The sequence below is a fragment of the Myodes glareolus genome, chromosome 9 (assembly GCF_982192425.1).
Source record: "Myodes glareolus chromosome 9, mMyoGla1.1, whole genome shotgun sequence".
NCBI lineage: Eukaryota > Metazoa > Chordata > Mammalia > Rodentia > Cricetidae > Myodes > Myodes glareolus.
Window position 1 is genome coordinate 42,973,509 of NC_142034.1, and position 16,663 is coordinate 42,990,171.

General features: G+C 38.7%; 1 protein-coding gene across 11 annotated transcripts in view; it reads right to left on the reverse strand.

Moving 5' to 3' along the window:
- Rhot1 (ras homolog family member T1) overlaps positions 1-16,663 on the reverse strand; it is an 82,962-nt gene that overhangs the window by 22,655 nt on the left and 43,644 nt on the right. For 5 of the 11 annotated variants that reach the window (XR_015003712.2, XM_085695499.2, XM_085695495.2 and 2 more), the window contains exons 12-20: positions 12,603-12,687; positions 11,078-11,223; positions 9,328-9,428; positions 6,871-7,001; positions 5,983-6,066; positions 4,802-4,921; positions 3,430-3,632; positions 2,360-2,455; positions 659-781 (exon numbers count right to left, since the gene is read on the reverse strand). Coding sequence is in view for 9 of the 11 variants with exons in the window: in XM_085695499.2 (XP_085551625.1) it covers positions 659-781; positions 2,360-2,455; positions 3,430-3,632; positions 4,802-4,921; positions 5,983-6,066; positions 6,871-7,001; positions 9,328-9,428; positions 11,078-11,223; positions 12,603-12,687 (1,089 nt within the window). In the remaining 2 variants the exon portion in view is untranslated. The remainder of the gene's footprint in view (positions 1-658; positions 782-2,359; positions 2,456-3,429; positions 3,633-4,801; positions 4,922-5,982; positions 6,067-6,870; positions 7,002-9,327; positions 9,429-11,077; positions 11,224-12,602; positions 12,688-16,663) is intronic. The other 6 variants (XR_015003713.2, XM_085695501.2, XM_085695496.2 and 3 more) reach the window with 3 other exon arrangements.

Consider the following 16,663-nt stretch of genomic DNA (forward strand, 5'->3'; position numbering starts at 1 on the left):
GCTATGTCATAGTTTAACTTACTTAAAATGACTTCAATAAGTAATTGCTTGTTGGAATAAGCAAGGCTAACAAACCTGGAGGGGGAGCTCAGAATCTAGCATTATAGCTCTTTTTTTCTTTTTCCACATTCCTTAAAGTCTTTAAAGTTGACTTTCCAGAAATTATGTTCTTTCAAATAAACATTCTCCCAAAAGGAATACTGGAATTACAAAAGGTTTCAAGAAGAGAGAATCTGGTTCATATTAGTATGGTTTGCATATGATATATCATAGGAACACAAACTAAGTACAGTACAATGTTTCTGATTTTGGATTGACATGTCTTTTCTTCACTACCAAAAAACTCCTAGTCAACAACGGACACCCAAAAGATCCATAGACATACTATCTCCTAAAATGGAACAGGCTGCTAACTTTCCTAGTGAAAAAAACCTCAAAATTTTGTTTAATAGTTCCCAAAATAGACCTATTAATTAAAAAACATTATTAATGATGATTCCCAAACTAAACACTGTCATCATACTGAGACTTTCAGTGGGAGTTAGTAGGGGTCAGCTGACTTGTTGTTTATAGTGAGTAGCTGTATAATAAATAGTTATCCACTTTTTCTTTTGTATTTTAACAGAATGCCTGGTACCCAGTAAATAAAGTTAAGAACCTGTTAAGAACTGCAGTGAAGATTTTGTTCTTTACAGATTGCAGCAAGTCTGAGTTGAGGAAGTTCTGACAGATGCAAAATGTACACCTGTTGCAGGTGCACATACAGCGTAACCGGGCATGGCTGTGAAAACACACAGAAGGACAGGGTTGAGTTCTTTCTTATAAATATGGCACAAGTCGAGTGTGCCAACTTAAAAAAAAGAAAGATTTAGGCATATGCAACACTCTTTGTAGAAAGGAAAAGGACAGTGTGGGGCATGCTAAAGTTGTGCAGAATTCCACATTTGCTGAAAACATGGTAAGCAGCAATAGTTCTTCCTCTCTCCCTATAAAAAATCTAGGGAATATTAGCTAATATTTTAAAAAAATATTGAAGGGGGAATGGAATCGTTATTAGATGAGTTTTAGTGGAATAAATATGCACAGCAATAGATGGCACCCTCATCTAAATTAATAAAAATGAAACTTGAGTAAGCCATAGCGCCAACTGAAAGGACAAGGTTTGCTAGCATTGAATAGCCACTCCCTCCTCTACCTCCTCCCTCAGCATACACACATGCCTGAACCAGGAAGGAGAAGGGTGACAAACCACGAAAGTCGACAGACGAGTATATTCAACCCTGAGAAGATATGAACATCGTCTTTAGTTCACCAAGCACCCTGGCTCCCAAAGGAAATCAGAGTGCTTCATCAATTTGTACTAGAAGAAACACAGGATTAATTTCAGCTACAAAACACAGCAGCTGTAAGTATGATGGATGAGACTGGTAAGGATGTAAAAATCTCGTGAGCCAATTGAATCAGTTATGAAATTGAAGGGCTGTCTGACTCCTTTCTGGTTGAGTGAAGTCACTGGTTAGCGCAGGCACATGGGTGACCCATTTCACCTAAGACTTGACTACAATGCAGGACCTTCAGTGACTGCTCAGTGGTCAGACAAAACCATTACACCACCCACGACAAGGTACTGACTGGCGCAGAACCCACTGAGAGGGCATCATCTGATGAATTAATGACGTCACTTCTTGTGACATCTGATCATTTTTAGAAGCTTCTCAGTCAAATGATTGGTCCAATCTGCCTTGGCCTTAGCTTGTGAGAGCTGATGAGACCACAGTGCATGGTGGCATGGCTGTGGGCATTAGCAACTTTCCTATAGTGCCTAATTCCCAATATAAAGAAAAATAAGAATTTTGAGAATCAATGCTTAAGATATTTCTTTTTAAAACCTGGCTTGTGATGAGGAATTACATCACTGTTAACAAGACACTGCCAGCTGTCATACTGGAATCCATCTGTGACTTTAAAAACTGAATCTGACTTCCAGATCCACAAAGCTCCACCCACCAAAAATGAGAGATGCAAAGTATGCTGAGCAACAGGGAGATGCTTCATGAGAAGTAGTTTGGTATTAATTACACAAGAAGTGTCTATGTATGTACATTTATCATATATACACACACACGAGTTAGAAAGTGTTTAGAGACGCAGCTCTAGTCACACTTGCAGTCCCCTCTGCGGCTGGAGAGGTACACTGACATAGCAGAGACAGCACCGTAAGTTACTGCTAGGCAATGAATCTAACCAAGCAGTGCGTTTCTAGATATTTCTAAATACTAACAGCAAGGAGGGAGATTTGGCCACCCTATAAGAAAATGTAAACAAAATCCCACAGAATCATAAAGAAAAAGCAACTTACAAAGCAGTTTTTAGAAAGAACCAGATTTTTCTCAAATTCTCTATTCTATCAGTGCTGCCCATGTCTCGGGAGAGGCTGCCTCTGTAATGATCCTCTCTGTAGATAACATACATGAGAGTTTTAAAGCAAAGGTGAAACAGAAAGAAGGTTTTAACTCTTATATTAATAGGAATGATTTGCCTTTCAATACAAACAGAAAGTCAAAGGCCTGCTGCTTTTTTTTAAGTCATTTTAATAGAATACCAGTATACTATGACTTCAAAAATCTGTATAAATTAATACCTTTTTGGAAAGCTTCAGTCTTCTTGTTTTCAACGATGTTTAATTATTACCATTGTATAAGTACTGTGTTAATTATACTTTATTCTATCTAGTTTTCATGAGAAAATGACCTCAAGGTTAAAAGAATAATAAACAGAATTTGCTCTAAAGTCCTGAGAAACGCACTGCCTGAAAAGCTATTTTGTTATCACAGAATTTATACACACACACTACTTGAGTAGGATGTCATTAAGATCATGCAAATTTAAGGCAGTTAGTGAACTATGAATATAACCATAATTATATGCTTGTACATATATGCATGTATAGATATAATAAATGTACATGAAATTTGTGGCTAAAATAATACAAAATATTTCACTGTAATTTTTTACAGCACTTTAAAAAAAGGCAAATCCTGAATTCAAACATAAAGTTCAATGTAAATTCTCAAAAGACTTTAGAATTCTTCACACACCAAAGGCCAATTAATCAACAGAAAAATCAACTCCATTTTATCATAGCAGGATTACTTTTTAACGCTGGGTGGTAGCTGTGCTTTATTATACTATCCTGTTAGGACAGCTACAGCCTGCTCAGAAAATATACAAGTACTCTAGAAGCACTGTTTATATCATGTATGACACTCAAAGCAACTTGCAGTTGCTCAAATTTATCCCTTCTCATTACAAAGTTTCTTTCTGTTGCTGAACAATGAATGGCTATGTGACAAACATCTTCCATGGCTAATGACATGCAATGTTACTATGAACCATGCAACATGAAAATGAGACAGAGCAAGTACTTACGGATACATGGCCATTGTTGTCAATTTAACAAAGATATCCTTACTGGGTGCATCAGCAGTGTTGCAAGTGAAGGCTTGAGGTGGAGGCATTTTGTGTTTCCTGCAGAAATCAGTAGGTGAGATACTATGTTCTTGTTTAACTTCATGCAGGTCTGACTTTGCAGCTACAATTAAGCAGGGAATTCTGCTGTCCATAAAATGTTGCTATGGAATAAAAAAATGAAATCAAATATGGATGGCAAATTCAAAAATTACTATTTAACTAGATGTAAATGAAAAACACTTCCCAAGACAAGCAAAGAAACTATAATTGCAAAGGGAGAAAACGAAGTGAGAAGCAAAGTTTGGTAGCACTAGGGCAGTCTCCTGTTGTTATGCATGATCAGGACTGCTTTCCTGGAGTAGGTTACAAAACAGACCTATCCTAATTCTCAAGAGTCACTCTAATTTTTTTTTTAAGATTTTACTTATTTATTATGTATATAGTGTTCTGCCTGTATGTATGCTTGCAGGCCAGAAGAGGACGTGAGATCACATTACAGATGGCTGTGGGTGCTGGGAATTGAACTCAAGACCTCTGGGAGAGCAGTGAGTGCTCTTAACCTCTGAGCCATCTCTCCAGCACAAGTGACAGTAATTTTTAACATGTTAAAATATATACCTATTTTATATACTGGAAAAAATCATTCTTTATATTGCCACTATATTTTCACCACATACATTTATATACATATAGCTGCAGTTATGCCACACACAATATTTAAAAATATACGGTTGTATCATTTCTGTACTGTAGAATGAAGATTATTGTTTTTAATGTTTGCAAAATATCTCACAAGATATTTATCTTTTCTGGAAAGCCATTGTTCAACTGTTAGTTATTTGGATTTTTCCAAAGTTTTTGATATTAAAAACAATATTAGGATAAATACTTTTGTACATATAGCTTTTTCTTCCTATTGATTCTTGTTGATAACCTCAAAGCGAACGTTACATTTTGTAAACCTGTGGTTTATTCCCTTGTTCTGGCTGTTATTCTTTGAGTAACTGGCAATATATATATAACCCTTTGCATTCCTAACAGTCAAGAAGACCTTATATTAATGCAAAAGTTCTCAATCAGAAATATACATCAAAGTCACATGTAGATAAAAACATGTTACTTCCTATGACCACTTTATTAGTGTAGAATGAAATAAGAATTTTCAGGAATAGGACACATAGATGCATATATTTTAAAAACCAACTAAACAACAACAAGAAGAAAGCCCTTTGCAGTCTATTTTGTTTTATTTTCTGACTAGGAAATACCACACTACAGATTCTGAAAATCCTACATAAAGCTACAATTAGCCATGGCCATAAAAACAAACCTTAAAAATCCTGGCACAGTATTCAAAGGATTTGGGATTAGTGACATCATATACCAGGCATACAACATCACAAATGATCTCCGCTTCAGTTAGAAATTCTGACTCTGAAATATCGTGCAGCTTGTAAAAAGAAAAAGACAATGGGAAACTAAGAATCACAATATTGACATAAAAGTAACTTGACAAATTTCAAGTAAAACATGAAAGCAAGCATAGTCCAAAACACGGAAAATGATTTACAAAGAACATACGAATATTATAGCCAGCAATGCCTACTGAGTACTAATATTTAAAACTACATGAGACAAACAAGATTTAATAAAAACTTACAGAACCTTTATCAGAAATAGTAAAATTTTATAATATCATAAAATGTATAACATTTGTTTAATGTGATTATCTGAGAAACTATTTCCAAAAACAAAGCGTGGATGTATTCTGATTATTATTATTATTTTGGTGCTTTTTGTTGTTGTTTTGAGACAGGGTTTCTATGTAGTGTTGGCTGTCCTGGAACTCATCCTGTAGACAAAGCTGGCCTTGAACTTGGCGATCCACCTGCCTCTGCCTCCTAAGTCCTGGAACTAAAGCAAGTGCTACCACTGTGCATGTTTTCTAATATTTAGTTGTTAGATGCTCCCCACAGGAATACAACTTGGTTAGAAATTTGTCTCATCACACAGTTAATCTATTGTGAACCAAGTCTGAAACTGAAATCACAGTACCCAAAGAGAACATATAACCTTTCTACTCTATTTCACTTCTATTTTTTTCTTTTCATATACTTTTTTGTTTGTTTGTTTGTTTTCAAGACAAGGTTTCTCTGTAGCTTTGGTGTCTGTCCTGGAACTAGCTCTTGTAGAACAGGCTGGCCTCGAACTCACAAAGATCCACCTGCCTCTGCCTCCTGAGTGCTGGGATTAAAGGTGTGCGCCACCACTGCTGGACCTGTCTGAGTTTCTTATTATGGGGTAGCTAACAAAAAAGTTCATTGTTCCACCTTTATGTATAGTCACGTAATCATTACACAGAATCAATAGAATTAACATTCCAATGAGTAAACCAAAATGAAAAGTATCACATACATTCTATATACATCCATTAAATGAAAGCTAATTTGTTTTAGACTCATTTAAAAATGTACCCAATACTTCAAGTCTTTGTATTACAGAAGATCTTACCAACAAGTACTTCTCTTGTCCATATACATAGACAGTGTTAATTGCATAATAGGATTTATGATCATCACGAATTTTCTTCTGCCTCTAAAAACAGAATCAAAAATAAAATATTAAAGTAACTTCATCAGCACATACCTTTGTCCATGTATGGGTATGTAACAAAAACACATTCATCCCTCTCTAGATTGCTGTTTATCAGTAACAACAGCATACTGGTTTTATATTTCTTAGCTCTGAGGGCCTTAGACAAAAGGTGCATTTCTTTTGCATAAAGTAAAAGTAGTAGCTGAAGAGGTAGCAAACGGGATTAGTAAGAAGATTCTGGAGCCATCTGCTGACAATTCTCATAGTGCAATCTGGTCTCACATGAGAACCCTATGAAAACAGTATTCTCAGTCAAGGAAATAGTCAGAACTAAGTATCAGCACTTATTTGATACATGAACTTCAAGCTCCATTAGGTGCTTTCATGTATGCAGTCATTTAATCTCTATCTAAACACTGATTTTGTAAAAGACAGCTAACACCAGTGAAGCAAGATAGGTATTTCTTTTTTTTTCTTTTTTCTTTCTTTTCTTTTTCTCCCACGAGACAGGGTCTCTCTGTAGCTTTGAAGCCTGTCTTGGGCAAGATAGATATTTCAACAGGATTACTGTTACTTTGTTTGCACTAAGTAGCTCAAACTGATCTAGAACTAGCTATGTTCCAAGGCTAGCTTCAAACTCCAAGTTCTGGGTGTATCAATTGTTACAGTTTAGATTGTATAGCACTAATATAAGTAGACCGATTAATAACTTCTAATAATTACCTAAAAGGGTTAATGCCTATGAAAACATTTGTAAACTTATAAATATTTGTTAGAAAAAAATTATATTCTGACAATCCTCACCATTAAGTTTCTTCCAAGAAGAGCCTGAAGAACTCCACTTTTCCCACAGCCTTTCACTCCAATTACATTACATCTGAACACATTTCTCTGAGTCTGTTTTTTCTGTAGGTCAATCTTTTTATCTCTTGTTACTAAAAAAACAAAACAAAACCAAAAAACATAAACACATACCACTAAGACTTACTAAACCTCTATTCACTAAAGACTCACTAAACCATCTATAAAATTATAAAGTTAGGTATTGCTTCATTTCACTTTTAGAAATGTTTGATTTACAAAGAAACATAATGTTGGTTGGTGGTCCAAGCCTTTAATCCCACCAGATCTTTGAGATGGAGGTCAGGTTGGCCTATAGAGTGAGTTCCAGAACAGCCAGGGATACACAGAAAAACCCTATCTCAAAACAAACAAACAAACAAACAAAAAAGCCCAGCGGTGGTGGTGTAGGCATTTTAATCCCAGCACTCGGGAGGCGGGGCAGGCAAATCTTTGTGAGTTAAAGCCAGCCGGGTCTACAAGAGCTAGTTCCAGGAGGAAAGGCTCCAAAACTACAGAGAAAAAAAAAAAAAAAAAAAAAAAAAGAAAAGAAAAAAAAAAGTTAAAGCTATGCAATTAGCACAATAAAGCACCATATTTCTTTCTTAAAGCTATGCAATTAGCACAATAAAGCACCATATTTCTTTCTTTTGGGGGTGGGGTAGGTGGAGAAAGTTTGAGGCAGGATTTCATGTCACCTAGACTGGCGTCCAAGTCCCTATTAGCTGAGGATGACCTCTTCCTCACTTTCATCATTGGAGTACCAGGGAATAGAATAGAAGCAAATGAACTCTAACCCCTTTGATAAATAATAAAAAGAAATTGCCAAGTCATGAGCAAAACTAATAAAGACATAGAATGAGATGAGTATATCTTCATTCTTTGCAATATTTGAAATGATTTCTTATTTTTTGCCTCATGATAACTTCATTCATATTTCTAAATCTATTTTAAACATTTACATCAGTATATATTAATAACAATGAGTCTCATTTTCACACACGAATATAGTACATTGTGATGATATTTATCCTTCCCAATTCCCTCTCATTTCTTTCCCACTCTCACTGAGCCCCTTCTCCTTTCTGACCAGCCTTTCATGTCCTTTTTAAAAATTAATTTATTTTTATTTCATGTGCATTGGTGTTTTGCCTTCATGTATGTCTGTGTGATGGTGTCAGATCCCCTGGAATTAGAATTACAGACAGTTGTGAGCTGCCATGTAGGTGCTGAGAACTGAATCTAGGACCCTCTAGAAGAGCAGCCTGTGATTTTAATCACTGAGCCATCTCTCCAGCCCCATTTTCATGTTTGTGTTTTTTAATGACTCATTAGTGTTGCTTACAGGAACATGAGGAGTTATTTATAGGGAATGGCATCTCACTACTTGTCAGTGGCTACACCACTGAAGAAAATGACTTGTCCTCCTCCCAGCAACTATTAACTACTTACACATCCTCAGAGAGGGGTGAAGCTTCACAAACCCTCGAGGTAGATGGTACCAACCATGTGCAGATCCTGTGTAAGTACTCATAGCTTTTGTGTTCAATGCAATGGTCCTGTTCTTGCTAATTTAAAAAATTATTTATGTGTATGGGTGTTTTGCCTGCATATATGTATATGTATTCTTTGTGGTCATGGAGGTCAGAAGAGAATGCTGGATCCCTAGGAATAGTTACAGATATCTGTGAGGCACCATGGGGGTGTTGAGAATCCAACAAAGGTCCTGTGCAAGAATAGTTAGGGCTCTTTTCCACGGAGCCATCTGTCCAGGTCTGTTTTTGTTTGGAGAGAGGGTTCTCACATAACATACATTGGCCTCAAACCGGATTTGCAGCTGAGAACGATCTTGAAATTTTGCTGGTATTACAGGTATGCACCATCATTCCCAGTTTATACAGCAGGCACTAGGGATAAAACCCTCATGCACACTAGGCAAGCACTCTACCAACTGAGCTACACTCCCCCTCCCAACCCCCAAATTGGAGTTAAAAAAAAATTCATAGGCATGAACTGAATTGTAGAAGGAAGTGAGCCGCTTGTTGGTTCCCAGCTGCTCAGCCCCGAAATAATCACATAGAAACTGTATTAATTAAATCACTGCTTGGTCCATTAGCTCTAGCTTCTTATTGGCTCTTACATATTAATTTAACCCATTTCTATTAATCTGTGTATTGCCAATCTGCGTATTGCCACATGGCAGTGGCTTACTGGCCAAGTTTCGGCATGTCTGACTCTGGCTGCACCTCCATGGCTTCTCTTTGACTCCACCCTTCTTCCTCCCAGCATTCAGCCTAGCTTTCCCTGACTACCTAAGTTTTGCCTTGATATAGGTCCAAAGCAGTGTTTTTATTTATTAATGGTAATCACAGCACACAGAGGGGACTCCCACACCACTGAATAGCATCCTTATATGTTTACCTGTAATGGCTGAAGCTTGAGACTCTTGTTCCGTCAGTATGGAATAGCCTAGATAGCCCAAATACTCCAGGCAACGCTGTACATCTAAGTAGGTTGTGAGCCTAAAACCAGGAAGTTTACAAGATATATGTCTTAAATGAACATTCACAAAAACAATTCCAATAATTCAAAAAAAATTTCCCCACTGTTAGGTTTCAGATAACACTTGTCAGGTTGCTCTCGTCTTCTGTGTCCAACTATGACTCTGTGTGTATGTGTCTGTATGTAAGTGTAAAGGCGGGTGTCCACATGTGTGCAGGCCAGAGGACAATCTTTAGTTTCATTCTTTGTGAGCTGTTCACCTCATTTTTTGAGAGAGTCTCTCACTAATCGGAACTTTCCAAGAAAGCTAAGCTGAAGGCCAGTGAGGTTCAGGAATCTGTCTGCCTGCCTCCACCTTCACTGAGCGGATGATAAGGATGTGCCGAATCTGTACTGTTTTACATGGGTTCTTAAAATAAAATTCAGGTCCTTCTCGGCACTTTACCAACTGAGCTATCTCCCCAGCCTCTCCGATCATAACCTTCCCTACACTGCCATCCCATAGTAAAGCTGGTAGGAAACTTCAGGATAAGGGTGACTTCCTCTATTCCACCTGCTGGAGAAGGCAAACCCTGTGCAATGAGCTGCTGCACAGATGAATACTGGTGCAACCTACACCACGGATATGTATCATATTATCTGCTTCCTAGGCTAACATAATGTCCTGTGTACACTGACCAGTCAAAACCTAAGCAGATATGAAAAGGTTTGACAGAAAAGCAAAATACACCTCCTAAGAGTACCCAAAATTGATCCTTCTTATGTACTTGGGGGATGGAAGAGTTTGGGATGTAGTTCAGTTGGTAGAATCTTTAATTTGATCCCTAGCAGCACATAAAACAAGCTTGAATTCCCAGTCACTTATGAGGTAAAGGCAGGAGGATTAGGAGTTCAGGGTCAATCTCAGGTACACAGTAAATACCAGACCAGCTTAGGATAGGTAAGACCTGGACTCAGAGAAGGGAGACAGGGTGGGGAGATGTCTCAGCTGTTAAAGGCTCACAACCAAGAAAAAAAAGGTGTGAAGAGGGAGGCAGTACGGAGGAAAGAGGGAGGGGGAAAAAAAGGAAGGGAGAAGGGTGGGAGAGGGAGAGAAACGGAAATGGGGAGAGCGGTGGTGCAGAGAGAAGTGGGAGAGAAAGAGAGAGAGTGCTGTAAAGTATGCCCCAGGTACCCTTCCTTGAGGGGGAGCCTGGTTTTCTCCAATACATCTACCTCATCAAGAAAAAAAAAGTTTTCAGCAATGCTAAAATAATAATGATATCATATTTGAACAGAAAAGTCCTTTAATGTTCTTGGCACAATGCCAACCATGCTCTAGGTAGGTTTTAGACATATCCTTATTAACTTTTATAGAGAATTAAAAATCATTTAAAACAAAGAATACAAACTCTAGTGCCCAGCAAAGCATGCTGCTCTCCACTTGCTGAAACAGTTACAACAGCTCCAGTTTTCTTAATCAAATAAAAAGTAGAAAATTTAGTTTCATTTTGATGTAATGCTACCATTTTCTACAAGAATACAGCAACTTCTCAAAAACTTACAAAATTTCCATAGTTCATCTCAGAGACATGCTGCTTAGAGGGAAATTAGGATTGAAGGATTTCCTAAACTTGACAGACATACAAAATGACAAGTGCAAGAGCAAAGAGGTGAACTCTATACTCACGTCCACTGGGAAAGGAAGCCCTGGTAGGTTATCCAGCCTCTTTCATTCGTGCACACTGTGTTATTTACATCTGGTCCCCAAGGTATGTAAGGGAAAACTTTAAATAAATCTTTAAGTTCATCAGGCGACAAAGCACAGTCTCTGTCCTGAAGACACATTAAGGAATGTCAAATTAAACATGATATTCAGATACCCGACAGAAAAACCGGCAAACAAGCTACCCAGTCTTTGGTTTGAGAACTTTTGCCAGGCACAGTGGAACACACCTTTGATCCTAGCACTTGGGAAACAGGCAGGTGGATCTAAGTGAGTTCAAGTCCAGCACGGTCTACAGAGTGAGTTCCAGAATAGGCTGCACAGAAAAACTTCCCTAAAATAAGAACTTCTATGTTTTTCTGTTTATTTTTCCAGACAGTGCTGGGATTAAAAGTGTATACCACAATCACCCAGGTCAAAATAAGAATTTTTTTTTTAGATTTATTTACTTAACAATGCTTCTCCTGCCTGTACACCACCAGGCCAGAAGAGGGCACCAGATCTCATTACAGATGCCTGTGATGTGGTTGCTGGGAATTGAACTCAGGACCTCTGGAAGAGCAGCCAGTGCCCTTAATCTCTGAGCCATCTCTCCAGCCCCCAAATAAGAATTTTTATTTATTTTATTAAGACATTTCCTAGAGTCAGGCAGTGGTTGTGCTCACTCTTAATCCCTGCACTCAGGAGGCAGAGACAGGTTGATCTTTGTGACTTCAAGGACAGCAAAGTCTGGTGGGGCTATTACACAGAAAAACTTTGTCTCCAAAAAAAAAAAAAAAAAAGACATTTCCTCACATTATGAAAGACTCTACCAGAAAACAAAGGCTTTTTTCATCCTTAAAAATAATACAAACAAAACAACTGGGCGGTGGTGGTGCACGCCTTTAATCGCAGCACTTGGGAGGCAGAGGCAGGCAGATCTCTGTGAATTCGAGACCAGCCTGGTCTACATGAAGTAGTTCCAGAACAGGCTCCAAAGCTACAGAGAAACCCTGTCTCGAAAAAAAAAAATAAAAAAATAAACAAATAAAAAAACTGAAAAACAAAAAACAAAAGACCTGTAGTGGCATTTCACTTATATTTTAATAAATAAAGCTTGCCTGAAGTTCAGAGAGTAAAACAGCCCCAATGGTCAGCCTTACAGAACAGGCAGTAGTAACAAACACCTTTAATCCCAATAGCCACACTAGTTTGCCATAGAAACTGGGTGGTGGTGATGGTGTACGCCTTTAATCCCAGCACTAGAGAGGATTAGAAGAAGGGAGGAGATAGTTCTCACACACACAGTCTCATTCCTGGAGGCAGGAATGCCATTTTCAGACTGAGGTCAAGGTAAGAGTCAGTGGCTGGCTGCTTTGCTTTTCTGGTGTTCAGGCTGAAACCCCAATTTCTCTCTCTCATAAACATTGGGTAGCACAAAGGTTAGAAGAAAATCACTCATAGAAAATTATTTGACTATGTACTTTGGAAAACTGCAGGCAAGGCTTACCAAATCATGTTTGTCAAAGGTGCTTTGGAGAAACAAATATGCATGATGATTTAACTCAGTAGTGCAATCAGGAGGTATTTTTAGCCTGTTGATTAAAAAATTAAGAATAAATCATTAATCAAATATTAAAATTTAATATGAAAAACCGAATAAAATAATTGAAATAAGTATTTTTGTGGGATGGCAGTATGAGCAAAGATACCATCTCTGAAGTCATATAGACATTCTCAGGGAAAAGTCTCTGGGGTGGTTATAGCATTCCTCATAAGAATTATTAATCATGTTCATCACAAAGGGACATATACATATTTTACTAAATATTATTAGGGAGGTTGAAATAACAACTTTACAAAGTCTGATTACAGGATGGAATGTGGCTCAGGTGGTAGAATACTTGTCTATGCACAAAGTTCTCAACTTCATTCCCAGAACAACATAAATTTGGTGTCATAGAATATGTCTATAATCCAAGCGATGAGAACAGGAGAATTCTACGAAGGAGGAAGCCCATTCCCCACACTCCTGCCCAGACCACCAAAGAAGCAGGATGTGACCTGCACCACCACCACCCCCACCCCGCTGAAAAAGGTACTGAGCCACATGGCTAACATAGATAAGAATAATGGGTTACTATAAGCTACAAGAGCTAATAAGAAGCCTGAGCTAATGGGCCAATCAGTTTATAACCTAATGTAGACTCGGTGATTTTTCTCTGGGACTAAACAGCTGGGGGACAGGGCTGGACAGAAACCCCAATGAGCCGGCCCTCATGTTACAACAAGAGGTGGAGACGGGGTGTGTGTGTGTGTGTGTGTGTGTGAAGCATTCAAGGGCATCTTCAGCCGGCCTATACAACATTAGACCCAATCTCTCTCTTTCTCTCTCTCTCTCTCTCTCTCTCTCTCTCACACACACACACACACACACACACACACGTACACACACGAATATGTAAAAAGGAGCCAGGAGATGACTTAGCAGCTAAAAGCAGTTGCTGAGCAAGCCTGAAAACTAAATTTGAATCCATGATATTCATGTTTAAAAAAACAGGGGACAACGAGGTAATGGTTGCCTTTAGTTCCAGCATTCAGGAAGCAGAGGCAGGTGAAACTCTATGTTTGAGGCCATTCTGGTCTATAGAGCAAGTCTGAGGACAGTCAGAGCTCCACAGAGAAATCTTTTTTTTTAAATATTTATTTATTTATTATGTATACAATATTCTGTCTGCGTGTATGCCTGCAGACCAGAAGAGGGCACAAGATCTTATTACAGATGGTTGTGAGCCACCATGTGGTTGCTGGGAATTGAACTCAGGACCTTTGGAAGAGCAGGCAATGTTCTTAACTGCTGAGCCATCTCTCCAGCCCTCCACAGAGAAATCTTGTCTTGAAAACAAACAAACAACAACAAAACAGGGGCCAAAAGATGTTACAGGTGCAGGTGTCCGTAATTCCTGATCACACTAACTAACCAAATAAATAAATAAATGTTAAAACAAAACAAAACGAAAAATATATTTGAATTAAAAAATGGCAGATGGGCCGGGCGGTGGTGGCGCACGCCTTTAATCCCAGCACTCGGGAGGCAGAGGCAGGCGGATCTCTGTGAGTTCGAGGCCAGCCTGGTCTACAAGAGCTAGTTCCAAGACAGGCACCAAAAACTACAGAGAAACCCTGTCTCAAAAAAAAAAAAAAATCAAAAAAAAAAATGGCAGATGGCAAAGACCAACACCTAACGATGTGCCCTGACCTCCAAACACGTAGTATGACACATACCTGCCCTCATACATAAACATGTTCACACATATAAGCCAAAAGCACACATGACACACATACAAATAAATATTAAAGATAGGAGCTGGGGAGATATCTCAGTCATTAAAATTCTTACCATAAAAACTTCAGAACCTGAGTTCTATCACCAGCACACATGTAAAAAAGGCAGCTATTTTTTGTTATTGTTGTTTGTTTGTTTTGCAAGATAGGATTTCTTTGTGTAGCACTTGGGAGGCAGAGGCAGACAGATCTCTGTGAGTTCAAGACCAGCCTGGTCTACAAGAGCTAGTTCCAGGACAGGCTCCAAAGCTACAGAGAAACCCTGTCTTGAAAAACCAAAAAAAAAAAAAAAAAAGAAAGAAAGAAACAAAGAAAGAAAGAATAGTTCTCTTAATGGCTCAGCAATCTCTCCAGCCCCTCCCTAATGGTAACACTGTGATGAGTTGAAATAATATGGAGATAGTATTTAACAATTGTCAAACTTAGGGAGTTAGGTACTCAAAAGACAAAAACAAAACATGCTTTCTACTTTAGAATTTTTAAAAATTGGGCTGGAGAGGAGGTGGCTCAGAGGTTAAGAGCACTGGTTGCTCTTCCAGAGGTCCTAAATTCAATTCCCAGCAACAACATGGTGGCTCACAATTGCCTATAATGAGATCTGGTGCCCTCTTCTGGCATGCAGGCAAATACGCAGGCAGAACACTGCATACATAATAAATAAATAAAATCTTTAAAAAAAATTTAAAAAATTATTTTTGTTTATTTGCTGATTTGGAGTTTTTCATTTGTTTGTTCATTTATTTTTGAGACAGGATGTCATTATTAAGACAAGGCTGGCCCAGAACTACACGGACCAAAATGACCCTGGATTCTGAAGGGACATTAGCTCACTCCAGCATGTGGCTCTGGCAAACCTTGTTCTCTCCCCCATTCCCACTGCCTTGTTAAAATCTGGTAGATTACATTCCTTTCTATTTTTAATTTCCTTTTTTTTGAACAATTTATTTATTTTTATTTTATCTGCACTGGTATTTTGCCTACATGTGTATTTGTGTGAATGTGTGAGGTGCCACATCGTCTGGAACTGGAATTACAGACAGACAGTTGTGAGCTGCCATGTGGGTGCTGAAAATTGAACCCAGGTCCTCTGGAAGAGCAGCCAGTGCTTTAACCTCTAAGCCATCCCTCTAGTCCCTATATTACATTCTTAAAGCTAGTCACCAAGGTCCTTCTATCTTCCACTTCCTTCTCCTGAGGCTGACTACCAAGGTTCATCTATCAAAGTACTGAAGTCCAGCAATCAGAAGCCCCATTTGGCTCATCTAATTAACACGCCCAGTTAAAATTAGATACTTCATCCTAACATGGGGTTTCCCCTTATATCTTTATAAACTGCCATGTTCCTATGTACCACATCTGTTACCTCTCTCTCCAGAGGCAATTCTTTGTCCTCTGTGACAAATACCTCTGCCACCTGTCCCTTGTTCCCTTCCTCTTCTCCCTCAATCTCCATCTGCCGTCCTTGTCTCTTATCCCATTCCTGTCCTCTGTCCCTCCGGGGCAAATAAATCTTTGGGCTGAGAACTTGGTCTGAGAACTTCATTGTGGGGGTGCTCAGCAGATACTTTTCCCTTTATTCTGAATACTGTCTCAGCTTCGCAAGTGCTGGGGCAAAAGGAGCATAATACCACCAAGGCTAATTTTTATTTTTAGTTGTGCTGGCTAGTTTACATCAACTTGACACAGTAGAGTTATGGAGAGGAGGGAGCCTCAATCAAGAAAACGCCTCCATAAGATCAGGCTGAATGTAAGACTACTCTTCCGGAGGATCCCAGTTTGAGTCCCAGTATCCACATGATTGCTAACAACCATCCGCTGTAATTCCAGTTCCAGGGTATCAGATGCCCTTTTTTAACCTCTGTGGGCACCAAGCATACACATGGTGCAGAGCAAAATATTCACACAAATAAAGAATTTTTAAAGTAATAATTGGAACTCAAGAGATAGCTCAGTGGGTTCAAGTTCCCGGTACACATAAAAAGTTGGGTGTCGTAACATAAACACCTACAACCCCAGGGCTAGGGTGGAAAAGAAGATTATCAAGGAGGCTTGCTGGCTGCCAAAGTTGCTCCAGGTTCAGTCAAAAACCAATCTCAAAAGAAAGAGGAGGAGAATGATGGAGCAGGAAAACCGATATCCTCTTCTGATGTCGCACTCACACACGCATCCCACAGTAATAATCTCCTGCAGAATGTATCCGTTCACGTAGCAGCATAGGGAAGATAA